Below are 15,779 nucleotides of genomic sequence, written 5' to 3'. Positions count from 1 at the left end.
GTGAGGGCGCCGAGAGAGTCTCGCCGCTGCCTCCGCCTCCGCCCGGCCGGGCAGCACCCTCGGCACCCCGTGACGGCCCACGGCCACCTCTCCCGGCCCCCTCAGCTGGGTGGCCCCTCTCCGTGCCTGTGACGGCTCTTTTCCCCGCTTGCTTTAAGCACGCTCTCGTTGAGCTGCATAGACTGGAGCAGTGCTGGGCCCGGGTGCATTGCTCTTGCCGGCTGGACCAGAAATGCTGTTCAGCTCTGGCTAGTTGTTCTGGCAGTTTAATGGATTAATTCCTTTGACTTTTCCTTCCTGTGTGTTTTAGATGCCAAATGGAAAACAGTAACTGACCAAATTAAGAAAGCTGTGGAAGTCTATAAGCCGTGTGTAAAGGAGAATTGCAGCTGCCACCAAAGGTGAGCGACTGGTTTTCTTTTGACTGCAGAGGCCTCTGGCCATGAGAGGGAATACTTTTGCCAGCGCTGATGGTTGGATGTTAGCTAGAGAATATTTGGGCTCAAAGGTATTACATCTGCAGCCACTGCAGGTCACAGTGCTTTCAAAGAGGAGGTTATTAATGGCATTGTGTGGAACAGGTTGACCTCCATAGTTCCAATAGAAGGTGTGTCCACTTGCAAACTGATCGCACTTCTTGTTGTCCTCTGCAGTTGAACATACACTGTGTCAGCATTTCATATGTGATCACGCAATAAACTGTACCTATAGCTGGTGACACTTCTCTCTCGACAATCTGCTTCTACCTTCTCCCAGTGCCACGGCACTAGCAAGTCTTTCTCATGGGCTTTTAAAAGTAGAAGAAATCAAGTATGTGTAAAGTATTCTAAATAGCTAGATTAAGAAAGATTTTTACAGAGCACAGATTCATTTGGCATGATAGTGCGCAGCACTTCTTAGCGCCTTTTTTTCTAGGGAGTTTAGTTAACGGTGAGAATTGGAGTGAATGGATATTAAACTATTTGACTTTCACATGACAAGAGTGTGATCCAAGAGCAGCTTATTCAGCAATACATAAATTCTGTTTATTTTTTTTTTTATAACTGTGAAGCATTATGCATAATACCAGCACTGACTTGAAATGCTGGCCTAATCTTCCTACAGTGAATTTAATGCAGAGCGCTAGAGGCTTATATACAATGCAAGACTACTGTGAGCAGCACAAGTGCAGGCTGATCCGACTTGGAGACATAGCCAAACCAAACTTCCTTTCTGTTAGCACTGAGAGCACGGCTGCAGCACGGCGAACATTACAGTGGCATAGGTCATCATTGCCCTATGGGCAGGGATTGTAGGACTGAGGTTTTTTTGATATCTTTAAGCAGCATTTTTATTTAAAAGAGAAGAGGGAATCCAGGGAAGAGTCAACACATTCTTTAGCATTAGGATTCCAAATGTGGATACATAGATACCCAACTTCTAAGACTCTTTTTTAAAAGTACTGTATGTGCTCACTCATTTAGGAGGTGAGGAGTGCTGTATTGGTTTTTAATATCAGATGAGTCATCCTGGGCAACTGTTTGCACACTCTGGAGTTTTTGATCTTCATTGGGTTTTAAATATTGATAAGGAAAAGTCTGTTCTAGTTTAGCCTTCCGGTCTTCTACTAAGTTGCAGTAAGTTCAAATACAGCCTAAAGACATCTGAATCTTTAAACATACACTCCACCATCTCCTTTTAGAGAGAATACCTTCCCGAGTGGTTACAACCTCCAAATCTTCAGAACATGATAGTTGATAGTAACATGAAGTTATGGTTGCTGTACGTCTCGAAACCTAGTTTTCACTAAAGCATTAGTGCGTTTAAGGGTTCTCATGGAGCACTGATGTCATGACAGGCACTGCAAAAGAATCCAGGAAGGTAATACAGCATGTATGCTGTATGACACTTGAGAAAATTCTTTCATTCTGATAGCTGTTTTGGAGGTATGTAAATATGCAGCAGAACATCGAAAGCCTGTACTTTTTCCCTCTGTAACAGGTTCTGTTTAGGTCTCGTCCTCTGTGTCTCAGTGACCAAAGACTAAATGTCGTAACATGTTCATTGCTACCTTTCAGTTGTCACATAGGTTACAATGAGATGGATGTGCCATAAAACTGTAGCTTTCCTCCTGTTCTCAAGCTCATTACGTTTGCATTCTTGCCAGGCTGCTTGTCCTCTGGTCAGCCCATTTTCACAATGACAATTCCTTGTGTAGTTTTGCTGGTTTCTGCCTGATTATGAAATGCAGAATCCTGGAGGTTGGAGAGGACCTCCTGAGATCATTTGGTCCAACCCCTCTGCTCAAGCAGCACACACTGGGCTGTGTCCAGCCTGGTTTTTAATATCTCAAAGAACAGAAACTCCACAGCCTCTCTGGGCAACTTGTAACCAGTGTTTGACCACCCTCACAGTGAGATCACCTTCACAGTATTGTATTAAACTAAGACATTAATGCAGTGTCTAACAAAAAGTGGGTAGGACGTGTCCATGGCTGTTACAATCTGACAGTGTTCATTAAATGCTCCAAGCAGTCAGATCTGAGGTCCGCTAGACTAAACTTATATCAACTGCATCCTCCTTCTGTGTTTTCTTATATTCATTAAGTTCATGTTTTCATACTGCATTTCTGGAGCTCACTGGTGATGTGCAGATGTCACAGAACACATGCTACATAGGTCTGTCCTCCTGGGCTGGCTTTCAGTGCATGCAGCATTATTGGGCAATGCTGTTCCTTGCAACTAGACTCTTACCTTCTTTTTAAATGTGTAAATAGCATGACATTGTGTGAGGAGTTTGTTCTTGGTGTTGCCCATCATTCATGGAAGGCCAGAGCACAAGCTTCGCAGCTCAAAGGTTAAGTGAGCTGAAGGCTTCCACCCATAACTTGCCAAGGTATGTAGGGTCCATTGTGGGAGAGTAACTAGAGTTGTCCATGTTGATTTAGCCCCTGTGCTGGGCTTTCTGTTCAGGCAAACAGCACACAGATAGTCAAAAAGTGAAGCTTAGACCTTTGAGTCTCTGGGTAACAGCTCTTCCAAGTGACTGAAGTTAAATTCTCCGTTATTCCACATGTAGCAGGGTTCCTGGAAGCTACACGGAGCTTGTTTTACCTAGAAGTCTGTTCTATATACTGCAGTAATTTAATTTTTGTACATAATAATGGTTGATGGTTTTGTTTCAGTGTGTGGGAGCAGGACCTGGCACCATTTCGAGGTGGCATTTCCGAGGAGATAATATCAGATGTGGTGAGCCGAAAGCTTGGGACACACTACCAAATCATTAAGAACAAATTGTACCGTGAGCAGGACTGCATGTTCCCTGCAAGGTAAGAGCTGTGCAGAAGATCTTGTCTCCCTAGCTGGGATGTAAGAATGCTTGCAATTCTGTCAAGGTGAAAGTCACTAAGCACAATGGTATTTCAGAGGTCTGAATTCCTGTCAGAGCAGGAGCGTAGAATACTATATCCGATGCTTAAATGTAGCGACAGCTAAGTGTTGCAATTCAGTGTGTAAAGGGTTGTTTGGTGGTGGGATCCTAGAGAAAGCTGCAGATAAGGCCAGACTTAACAGGATGGGTTGCTTCACTGGCGTCTGTACTACATTGGGGCTTAGAGGCTGCTATAGGCAGTTCTCAGCCTGCAGTGTGGTATGGCTCAGGCTCACCTTCTCTTCTGCTTCTGCACAGAGAGAAAGGCATGCAAGAGACTGCAGGATTCTGTCTTCTCCTTACAGCTCTTTGTCGTATGTCATTTCTCTACAGATGCAGTGGAGTTGAGCACTTCATTCTGGGGATCATAAAGCACCTCCCTGACATGGAAATGGTGATCAATGTGCGAGACTACCCCCAGGTCCCCAAGTGGATGAAACCCATTATCCCAGTCTTCTCCTTCAGTAAGGTGTGAACACCTTTGAAAGCCAACCGTTTCTGAGACGTGCACGTCCTTTCTCTTGGGAACTCATTTTTGAGGATGGTCCTCCACAGATTTTCTGTGTCAAAATTGCCTGCTTTTTATGTTTCCTTTTGCTTCCAGTTATCTGGCAGACATACTTGCAGATTAATTCAATAGGACAGTTTTTCTCCTCATTAGCTCCTCTTCCAGGTCAAAAAATGTACTTCTGCTGCAGTGGAATGTCTTACAGCTGGATGGGATATGCCCCAGCATCACTGTTATTTACTGCAATGATTCTGTTAAAATTTTAGCTTAGTTTATCATTGTTGAGGATTTTTGATCATCAATCACCTGTCATACAGTTAATCTCATTTAATGAGAGTATTTTAGTCCTCTTTTTTAGTACCACAGGTTTCTAATTTTTTTTCTGTCATATTGCTGTGTGAACCTTTTTCACCTGGATTCCCTTTTGTGGAAAAGGGAATGTATGTGCAAAATGCACATACACTCACAGAGACATTCACTGTCTGCGTCTCTGTTCCCAGACTCAAGAGTCCTCCAAAGTATTTTCTTACCTCTCCCGTTGTTAAACCTGACTGTAGCATTGTGTCTCATCCTTTCCAAAATATCGTTACACCTCAAGCTTCAGCTCATTTTGCTTTGCCTTAGTGTGTGCCCAACATGCCCAAATCCTGCATCCACGCTACCTAACCCTGATCATGATCCTGTTCTTAGCTGAAGACTAGCAGAGGGTAAGGTGCAAAAAGTAGCAAGAAATAATTTGCTTTTGGTAGTTCAGGCCCTATTCAGTTTTGGCAAACTTGTAGCATCTTACCCAAGTCTTCAGCTCATGCAGTCTGAACCGTAATTAACTATTGCCTAGTCCCCTGCCATCCTAAAACTCTCTCTAGAATTTCAGTACAGCATTGCAAGCACTGTCATTCAAGAACAATATTTGCTGCCAGATGTTGTAGTAAAACTAGCTGTCTTGCCCTTTTGACCATCGCACAGCCTTAACTCGCCAGCAGAACCCAGACCGATGGAGAGCAGCTTGCAGGAATTTAATCTTTGCTGCACTATTCATCATCCTGCCCTGAGTGCCTTGCAGGACCCTGCAAGAAAATGAGTTCTCTGGTCACTGTTGTCCAATATCTGAACTGTAAACTCAGCCCTACCTTTAACTGAAATCCAGGACCTAAGTATAGCTTGCATTTAAACAGCCAGTGTTAGTCCCTACCAGAATGAGGAAGGCTCTAGGATGCTGGTCTAGGGTGCTTTCTAAGACTGAAAGCATAAGGGGTTGCCCAGTTCTGCATCTTGCAATGCCAACTGCAGGGTGTGGTGGAGCTGTCATGTCAACGCTTATTTATAGTGAGATTGAGAGGGAGCAGATATAGAGGTACACACTCATATAAGTTGGAAGGGACCACAGGCAGTCACCCAGTCTAGTGCCTCACTCAGAGTAGGGTGCTACAGGCTGCATCCTGCCCAGATCTGAGCATTCTCAAGGACAGGGTGTCCAGAGTCAGCATTCGGCCTCCGTCAGAATGAAAACACATTTACCAATATCTAATTGGAATTTCTGTTCTTGTAATCAAAGCCTGTTGCCTTTTGTGGTGTCTCTGCACTTCTGAGAGGAATTCGTCTCCATCTTCTCTGAACTCTTCCATTAGGTAGTAGGAAACAGCATCTAGATTCCCTCAAGCCTTCTCTTCCTGTGTATGAACAAACCCATTCCTCAGCCTCTGTTTATATGTGATGTGCACCAACCTCCTAACTACCTTTGTAGCCTTGGACACTCTCTGGTATCTCCAGGTGACAAACAGATGGACAACTTTATAGGAAGTTGATTACTAGTGCAAGGAAGTGGCCTATGATCTGGTTTCATGAAAGGGTTTAGTCTTACTTAAGTACTAGTCTTCCCTCTGATAATAGGGGGATTTAAGCAGACAAACAGGAGTAAGGAACTGAAATTCTTACACGACCTGGATATTTGTTAGAGTGAATTGTTAAGTGATCTCTAGGAAGGCAGGAATGAACTGAAGTGTTTGAAACGTAGATGTTAAAGTGTCTATAAGTGCCTCTATCTCTGAGGAGATAATGATGACTCTTAACTTTATCAGTAGAGAGTATCTGTAGCTCGACATAGGCACAAGTCTTTAGAAAGGTGAGTGGAGCTCAGATCTTCCCCTGTTGACTAATCAGCTATATTGCGGACCTCTTTTGTTATTTTCTAACATGAAAGTCTTGTGTTGTCATGCAGCAAGATATAGCCTTTTAAAAATAATTTGAACATTTCAGTATTGAGTTGTCTTCATAAGAACCCCAGCAACACCGTGATGAGTGCAAAACTCTAATGGCTGCTCATGAAACAGTAATGGAGAAGGCCAACGGAACTCCCAGAAGGGATGTTCATTACTGGTGGGTTCGGTCAGGAAACTGAAGTAGATCATATTCTTATTCTTACATTACTCTCCTTTTTCTTAAGACACCTGAATACAATGATATCATGTATCCTGCCTGGACATTTTGGGAAGGAGGACCAGCTGTTTGGCCAATTTACCCAACAGGTTTAGGGCGCTGGGACCTCATGAGAGAGGACCTCATAAGGTATGTTTTGGAAATGGTTATGTGTGTGGTGAGGTTTAATGGAAGACAAACACAGGGTGAAAGCCATCTAGCACTGGGCCAACGTTGAGGGCTAAGACCATAGGTCTGTGGGCCTGTTATCTGTCCTGCCTCTCATTAACTACATACAGCCTAACTGCGGTAGAAGAATTCTCCATGGAAACCTTGGATGATGTAACTAGAAGTTATAATTAGCTTCTCTGTTTCCAACACTTCAGTGAGGAATGCGGAGGACAAAGTATACACATTCTTCATGTTGTCAGGGTCAGATTATTATCATTTTTGGTGAGATAGGGCTTGTCAATAAAGTAGCAGTTATCTTTTGCCTGCAGAAATCTGCCCTGATACATGGAAATATTTTCCTTTGTTTCCAACTACTTCACTAGGAGCAGTGGTTTTTTCACTGCGGGGATGATCCAGGATGTTTGTATAAGCTTCTGGAAGGGTAAAGGAAAGCCTTTTTTTAGATCTGCTTTTACTTGAATATTATTGTGCAATAGAGAAACCTGGAATCGTTCCCAAGGATCAAGCTTCATTACTGGGCTGAGAGTTAGAAGATGTTTCTGACTGGGAGTCTTTCTTTTGGCAGGATCTTTGACTATTAGCAGAATTAGGGGCTGTTTCCCATGGAGAGTGACAAACAAAGTGTGCCACAGTGACTGAATATAGAATCATAACAAGAAAAAAAACCACCTTGATGTCAGTCACTTGACATAAGAATGCAAGGTTGGATGTTACCCTCTTGAAAATCTGAAGATCTATGGGACTATTCGTAGCTGAAGCCTAATGTGATATAATACAATGAAGGTCCAAAGCATTTCCTTATCCTTGCTTTCTCAGTGGCTCCACTTGTGTCACTGGGTTACAAGACAATGTAAAGCTTGACCTATGCAGATCATTTTGGGGATCAGGGCTTACATATCAAGCCAGATGCAACAGAAGAGTACAAAAGAGTTCCCCAGAGGGAGGTAGGTGACTGTGCTGACAGAAATAAAACATGAACAGCTATTTTGAAGGACTCGCTTAGATTTATAATGGAAGTTATTTGGGGAAACAGCGAATCCCTGTGTTTTAAATGTAAAACACTAGGTGGGGTTTTTTTGTTGTTTCTGTTGTTTGGTTGGGTTTTTTTAATGGGAAACGACAGCGGTTAAAAACCTTCTAGTCATTTGCACTAACCATATTCAGTGAAGCACAGAAAAATAAAGCAACAGTGCAAAAAGTGGTTTCAAATGTTAGTTAAATCTTAATACCCTTAAATGTTTGGTGAGAGGATTGTGTGTAATTCATTGGTTTGACTGAAAGGTATTCTGAAAAGTAGCCTATATCATGTTGCCTTAAACACAGTATTCACAGGAAAACTTGTTTCATTGGACTGGCTGAGAGTTTTTTCTCCTATAATGAAGAAAGCGATTTCCATCAAAAATGAAGAATTGTAAAAAGAGGTCATGCTGTGGAAACTGATGAGAGTGCTGTTTCATGGTTATATTAAATCATTTATTGCCATGTATAAACAATATTTTCAGATCTGCAGAAAAATGGCCATGGATGAAAAAAATCTCTAAAGGGTATTTCCGAGGATCCAGGTGAGCATGTTTTCCTGCAACAGGCGGTTTTACCAACACAGGCCGTGACAGCTGTCTGTATGCAAAAATTTCTGTATCTCCAAGACCTAAACAAGTGTAACCCAGGATATGTTTTATAAAAGTAAGGAAAGTAAGACATTTTGTACAGCAGCATTTCACCATTAGTGTTTCTCCATAAGAATTACCGTTTGTAACTAGTTTATTATTATAAGTCTAATATTGGAAACAGAAGTTGTGATGGATTTGCTATGTTAATTCTTAGTGAGTAAAGCTGTCGCACTAGGAGCGAGCTTGTTTTGTGCTGTGAAAGGAACTGCAGGTGCATGATACAAATTTAAGGATTTGGTACTGATGTGCATGCTTCTTGCCAATGTGAATACTTCATTTTCTGTGCAAGTGCTTGACATGGAATCAAAAGCATCCTTGCCTTAAGTTACCTGAGTGGTGGGGTAAGAGAGTAGACTATTTTTGCCCTCTTTCCAGTGACAGTTTGAAAACAATGCTAAACCCAATACTTTGTTCCTCCTCCATCCCCCATAGGGAAGGATTTGATAGCTTACTAGGTAGGCTCAGGAGATGATGGGGAGTGAGTCTCAGGGATGTCATAATCTTGTTTATCAATAGTAGTTTTTAATTAGTGTCAGAGGGGTCAGTGCTGAAGATGCTTAGCATCTCATCCCTCTCTCTGCCTTAAAAGGGAGTTAAAGTATTTGGTACCTATCAGGATAAAAGCTAAAGGAAACATAACGTCTGCTGAATTGTCCTGGGAATTGCTTGAATAATACTAGTAACTATTTACTTAAGTCAAATAAAGAAATGTGGCCTCAGATAATTTTGGTACACGTAACTCATTCTCTTCTGCTAATATACCCTTGGACAGAAATAACACTGTGTGGTAGGCACTTAATAATGTTTTGGGGGCACGTAGCAGGGTCAGTTTCATAAAGAGGCAGGGTCTTGAGTCTCATTATTTGTTAGCTGCATTGGGTTGTGTGTACCAGCAATTACTGATAGCATTTCTTTTGCAGAACAAGCCCTGAGAGAGATCCTCTCATTCTGCTGTCCCGAGAAAACCCGCAACTTGTTGATGCTGAGTACACTAAAAACCAGGCTTGGAAATCCGAAAAGGTGTGTGGGTGTTGTCTGTCTCCTGAGTGTGAAGGCCAGAAAGGGTAGCATTGCAAGATGGCTTTGATGATTGAGAAGCATTTGGAGAGTCGTGGGTGATCCTCTGGAGTGGGGGAGGCTTGTTTTTCCCTTGATGGCCTTACGTCTCTGATGGATGAAAGAAAGGTGTGTCTAGAGACTGACAGGCCAAACAGTTTTCTTCCATCTCTGTTTTTGCTCCAGGAAACCAGCACACATAAGAAAATTAATCTATGCCAATCCCCTCCTCTTCCATTACAACAAAATTAGCCGACTCTTCCAGCCCTGAGCTGCGTGTGTGGTGGTGTCAGTCTTTGTAAACCTTTTTCTGTCATCTCCATTTCTTGATCTGTTTGTTGATACCTTTCTGATAACTGATAACTTAGTTCCATACGTAGCCTACAATCCAGCTCTCTCTGGACAGTCTTGGCTCATCCAGTTACACTTGGCTTCATGTAGTCCGTTGTCCCAGGCTGTTTCCGGCCCTGTAGCTGCCAACTGAACATTATTATTATTTAATGCGTTTGTGCTGGCATTTGCTTATAGGCAGCATGTAATTTACTGAACTTTTTTCCTTGTTTGAAAGGATGGGAATTCTTCATGATAATTCTAAAAGCCCACCAGAGAAGGTTTTCTCAGAAGTGGGAATGGAAGGTTTTTGAGACTTCAGTTTTGTTTCTAACTGAGACGGAAAACAAATATGGAATCACTGTACAAAGCTTACCTTTTTTTTTATTTTTTTTTATTTTTTTTTTAAGGACACCTTGGGGAAGCCTCCTGCAAAGGAAATTCCACTGGTTGATCACTGCAAGTACAAGTAAGAGTTTTGATTAATAAAGCTGTTCAAGGCCTGTGGGTTTCTTTCTTTCCTTATTTGGTTTAAGGTCTCATTTTATTTTAAGGTCTAATTCGAATAACCAGCTTCATGCAGACAAGAAAGCTTGTGAACAGACATGAAGCAGCTGAAAATTTGGGAGCTTAGCGTGACCTCTTTCAGTGTCAGTTTTCCCCTGTTAAGTCAGGAGAAATAAAGTGCTTTGGGGAAAGAAAAGGTCTTAGATCGCTGATGAATATATAGATCAAATTTATCTATTTATTTAATAAAAAACTTTCTATCAGTTCTTCTTTATATTCTTTTACCAAGCTGTGTGTTCAAAATTATTTTATTTCAGTGCTACAGTGATAGCATTACTGTTTTCAAAGACATAATGACTAAGGAATCATGTCTTCATATGCATACTGCATACTACTGGGACAAACGTTGCCCCTGGATGTATAGAGTAAAAGAGAGAACTTAAAATAGGGTTGAGCAGATACAGTATTGATTCTTTCTTTGTGTGTTGTTTGGGAGAATGTGGGTTTGATTTACAAAGGTTTTTCTTTTTTAACTACTTCAGAGAGGGGGTTTTGGTGTGATATTCTGTGGGTTTATTTGTATAAAATACAAACTCTTAGTGCATATGCACTTGTATGCCTGATGTTTTGCTTTAAAGTTACCTAGTTACGATTCTGCCAGCTAGAATCTGCTGATACAAGAAGTCACTTAGCTGGATCTGTGTTTTTGTGCAAATGTGATTGACTTGTCTCATTACATATTTCACTAGACTGTTGCCCAGATTTCTGCCTTCTGTTACACACAGACTTCCCAGCTCCGATGCCTCCTAAGCCTCTTGTACAGTATAGGCTGAGGCTTTCTCACACACTTTATTGTAGACCAGGGTCTGGTAGGGTCAACACGAACTTCTTGCTGCTTCTTGCAGTATAGGTGCTATATCAGACTGAGAGCAGTGCTCAGTGACTTGTCTGAGGTTACAGATGGTGGCAGCTGTATCTGAAATTGGACAGAGGCATTTCCTCTCTTCCAGACTACTGTTCTTGTTACATCTCTACATGTATCTGAGTTCCTAATACAATGAGCTCCTCAACCTTGCCTTGAGCTCCCAGGTAATAGAAAGAATGCAAAATAATTTCAAATTTACTCCTTGTCACTTACTGCTGAGCCAAGTTTAGCTGTAATTTCCATCTCAGCCAAAGTAGCTTCATTAAAAGAACTCCCTTCCCCCAACCCAAAATGTTTGACTTCAAAGGTTTGTTATATGTTCTGAGGGGTTTTGCCCACAGGAAAAACAGCTTTCCATATAATTGGAGAAATGTGGGTTTAAAAAAAGAAAGCAAATAAGCAAACAAACATCCCTCTGAGATACAGTTTGCTGAGACAAATCCGCCCCCAGTCAAGCCCACTTTACTAACTTGGCAGAAAATACTGAAAACAAAATTGTGGATTCTTTGTTATCTCCAAAGTCCATCTGTTTTGTGGCAGCCTATTTAACCTCCTAGGGTTGCATTCCCAAGTTAATATGAAACAATTAGATTCAGATTAAAGCAGAATCCCAGAGGAAGAAAAAACAAAAAGAAACAACAAAACCCAACTAGGATAGATGTGGCAAAACAGAACAATGAGCAGAAAAACTGACTGCAAACCAAGAGAGGATTGGGAAAAAGCTCCTTGTCGTAATAGAGTCTTTGAAGTGTAAAGTCACAGGATCAGCATCCATGTTGTGACCTTCTGTGCCTTGTTGGCAGTTTTCCATGAGGCCTCCTTTGGTTTGTCACAGGCAGGTGTCTTTATCAGAAGTAAAGCCCGGTGCCTTGATTTTCTCCCTCGCTTTTGACAGACAGCAGAAACTCACCTAGCACATCTGTAATTTCAGCTCACCTTTTCTGTAAGGTGCTTCAAATAAATGTTTTCCCTTTGTTTTAGCGACTGGTGTGTAGCTCATTGTGAGGGAGACCCCCCCAGTTACTACCTGTAAGAGAAGGTTGACTGCTGCTGGGAACCCAGTTTCTTAGTTCATTTCCTCACAAAATGCCAAGCATGATCAGGTCCCTCTCTTTGCTTATCTTTTTAAAGGTATCTCTTTAATTTCCGGGGAGTGGCTGCCAGTTTCCGGTTGAAACACCTTTTCTTATGTGGTTCACTTGTCTTTCATGTTGGAGAAGAGTGGTTGGAGTTCTTCTACCCCCAGCTGAAGCCTTGGGTCCACTACATCCCAGTCCGATCAGACCTCTCTAATGTCAGGTGCGAGACCCCAAATGCGCTCAGGGGAGCATTGCATGCCCCAGGGAAGGTCTGCTGTGTTTGGGAAGGTGGTTTGGTTTGTAGTACTCTAAGAAGTGCCTCCACTCCTAGGCTCTGCTCAACAAAGGTATTTGGAGGTCATCTTCTTTTCTCTTTATTACTGCCCCCAAAGAATCCTTCCCTTATATTACTTGGAGAGTACAGTTTCACTGGGGTATGTAGGTCTATCACCCTCACTGAAAGCAGCAGGCAGTAGTCTCTTAAATTTGCAGGTGGGCCCTGCAGCACAGATAAGGAGGAAGAGGAACTTGTCACTGGGCCGAAAATACGTTAGCTCCCAGATTTCAGCATGCTGTTCAGAACTGGTACGGAACAAGCGAGATGGGCAAGATTCTTCTGTGCTCTGAAATGAGGAGCACTAGTCCCTGGCTCGTTGTAGATCCGTAATCTCATCCTTCACAATAGTTTAGCTATGCACAATGTTCTCTACTGAGCTGGCTGTTTCTTAGGTTTTTTTTTGGTCCTCTTTTCAGGGAGCTGTTGCAGTTTGTAAAGGAAAATGACGCCATAGCACAAGAAATTTCAGAGAGGTAAGTTGTGTGTCCTTTCTAGCTACCAGGCAGTTGTCTTCCAAAAGCATTTTCGTATGCAGCTTTTGAAGGGGCCACCTATCAAAGACAACCTAGTATTAATGGGGTGCAATATAACAGATCTGCAGTAACAGCAAGAGGATTAGGAACTTGTAACAAGCAGGTGGAACCACAGAACAAGGTTATATGCTTAGGTCTTTGGTTCAGATGTGACCTCTGTCAGGAACCCCACTGAAAGCTATCAAAAGTTGGGAGCTTTCGTGTCTGTGTGAGGTGAGTTGACCCCTGGGAACTGTGTCTGCATTGCAAGTATTATGTATCCAGGCTGGCAGAGAGTGGCTGCTGAAGGAGCACGCATCAGTGTGGCTCAGGCTGTATCTGATTGGTGAAATCTGATATTTATTATCTCAGATAACAAATACCATCTTGAGGATAACAAAAGCGCTGCAACTGTCAGAGCTGTGAGCGTGAATGAAAACTGTGAAATTAAAATAGACAGTACAGAGCAGTGCACGTTGTTTCTCATCTGAAGCACAGAAGAGTGAAAGTTGATATAAAACAAAACCAAAGACTCTCGTAGGAACTGGAAATTGGTTTTGACTGTGCCTGTGTGTCTCTAGGGGACGCCAATTCATCACTGAGCACTTGCAGATGGAGGATGTCTCTTGCTACTGGGAGCATCTGCTGTCTGAATATTCCCAAGCCTTGACTTACAAAGTGAAGAGAAGGAAGAGCTACAGTGAGATCGCTTCTGAAAGGCTGAAATCAGAACTGTAGAAAATTCCCTGGTTTTCTCTTCAGCTCAAACTGATGTCTGTGGAAATCCAAAGATCAGTGTATCTTCCTTCTTGTCCTCTCAGACTTCTTACCTTTTTGCTGGAACCACAGAGAACAGCAGTAGACTAACTTTGAAACTGCTCCCGTGCAGTGGGACCCAGTTTTACCGACGCCGTAAGAATGTTAAGTAGAATGTTGGATTATGGCTATTTAATGGGGTGGTCGTGGTCATGCCTAGAAGAGGGTTGTTAGCATTTGGTGCTTACTTACTACTTGTCTCGGAGTGATCCTAAATCCCTTTCAGTCAACAAGGAGCCTTTCTGTTAATTTTACTGGTCTTTTTACTAAGTCCTCTCTACTGATGGGCAAGGCGCACAGACTGTCAGCTACACTCAGCTGGGAGATATATGCCCCTTTCTCGGCAAATGGTCAATGTTTCCTCACCTGTGTGATAGCACTTGGGGTATTAGGTGTGCTCGGACAGAATCAGGTACTGGGATTTGGGTAACCATTTTAGATAGCTTAGAGTTTATGTCAGGTATTAGAGGTTGATGGTAAGGCTTTGATGTGCCATTGAAGGGAGAAATGATCCTTGCACAGTTAAACTATCTATCTCATAGGGGAGCAGCTGGTGGTGATGATGTTGCCACAGTGCCAAGTCTGAGTGGCAGTCAGTCAAACAGCTGGCAACCAAGATAAAGACAGTTCATCCTCCAGCAGGTGAGCTGGGTGCCCACACAGCCACGTGAAACTGAGCTCCTGCTAAAAGGTCTCACCAGTCAGCCGGCCAGACATCCTTAAGGACCCAGAGAAAGTATATGCAGAGGTAGAGCCAGATCTTTTTTTTTCAGGTGTTCACAGATTCTCTGCTTTGATCCCCTTCCGTAAGCTTTCTGGAGCTGTTTTGGGGGGTTTGTTTGGGTTTTGTTGGGGATTTTTGAGATTGGTAGTGTGTCTGCTTACTTCAGTATTTGCTTTTCTGTCCCACTGCTGTTACGCTCCTTCTCTCATCTTCTTCAGTGTGGTTGAGGCAATGTCTTCAGCCTCACAGTGGCAGCTAGTACCTCACATTACTTGCTTTGGGTTCAGTCACAGGGTGCTCGCACTCACTGTATTTATGCCCACAACAGGCTGCTCAGCCCGGAGGGAGTGCCGTGTCTGAAATGCACTGTGGCCTCCGAGTTGAGAGGCCTGCTAGGAAGCAGCATCTTCTCTGGCATCCAGATGCTCAGAAGAGCGCGGGCAGCAGCGCAGGATCCCAGGAGGGCCGCTGCCTCCCAGGTGAGCACTCTTGATAAAGCGGCCTCAAGGCTTAGGAAGCAGCACATTAATGGAGGAGAATGATAGCAACAGCTTATGGTGTCCTCTGCGGTCCGTTTGGGTTCGAGAAGAAGAAAACGCTACAAGGAACAATATTGCTAACTGTACCTACCCACGCACGCACGCACACAAAGGCTTTGCAGCACTGCCAAGCCCCAGCGCAGGGAAGTAACTGCCAGCCCTATTCATCACGTGCTGGTGGCTGGAGCAGCGTGCTGGTTATGTGACCTGCACCTGGGTTATACCAGCCTGCGAAGGAAACAAAGCAGGGGATTAAAATAGCCTGGTTTCTAAGGAAAAGAACTCTGCAAGAGTGGGAAGGGGTTTTTTGGTTTTGTATTTTTAGTCAATGGAGAGACAACACTAGTGAGAAACTGAAATAGCTGTGAGTAGTATTTTTAAACCATTTTTAATGAAATGCTTTTGGAATAAAACAAATGAAAACAAAGTTTTGTTGGGTGCATCATTGCTTAATTGGAACTGCAGTAAAAGCTGCTTCGGCAAAGATGGTGAAGCATGACGTCCTGGTTTTTGCCTGTCACAGTAACACTTAGGTTGTCTCTACTTCCAGTCTCAGTCACGGTGGCTGGAAACTTCATCGGGACAGTTGCCTGCATGAACTCGGGACTTTTCTGTCCCATTACCTTCTTTTTTCGCGTTGCTGAACCAGCCCTGACCCGTTGCCCTTAGTAGGCAGGACAAGACCCTCTCCTCTACCTGCGGCGCAGCGGGCGCTTCCTCCCCCATCTGGCCCCACCGCGCTGCCAGCGCTCCCGCAGAGG

General features: G+C 43.2%; 1 protein-coding gene across 1 annotated transcript; it reads left to right on the top strand.

The window, feature by feature from the left end:
* Positions 1–310: 310 nt before the first annotated feature.
* POGLUT1 (protein O-glucosyltransferase 1) lies at positions 311–13,745 on the top strand (the record flags this gene model as incomplete). Its single annotated transcript, XM_010137020.1, has 10 exons — positions 311–401; positions 3,164–3,307; positions 3,742–3,877; positions 6,360–6,481; positions 8,026–8,085; positions 9,114–9,213; positions 9,990–10,048; positions 12,143–12,310; positions 12,844–12,900; positions 13,521–13,745. Coding segments are annotated over 10 exons (1,094 nt in total), but the record flags the coding sequence as incomplete, so codon positions are not given.
* Positions 13,746–15,779: the final 2,034 nt, after the last annotated feature.

The sequence above is a fragment of the Buceros rhinoceros genome, unplaced genomic scaffold, assembly GCF_000710305.1.
Source record: "Buceros rhinoceros silvestris isolate BGI_N320 unplaced genomic scaffold, ASM71030v1 scaffold47105, whole genome shotgun sequence".
In the NCBI taxonomy this organism is placed as follows: domain Eukaryota; kingdom Metazoa; phylum Chordata; class Aves; order Bucerotiformes; family Bucerotidae; genus Buceros; species Buceros rhinoceros.
Note: the sequence above shows the minus strand (reverse complement) of the source record. Positions and strands in the feature narration are given on the sequence as shown.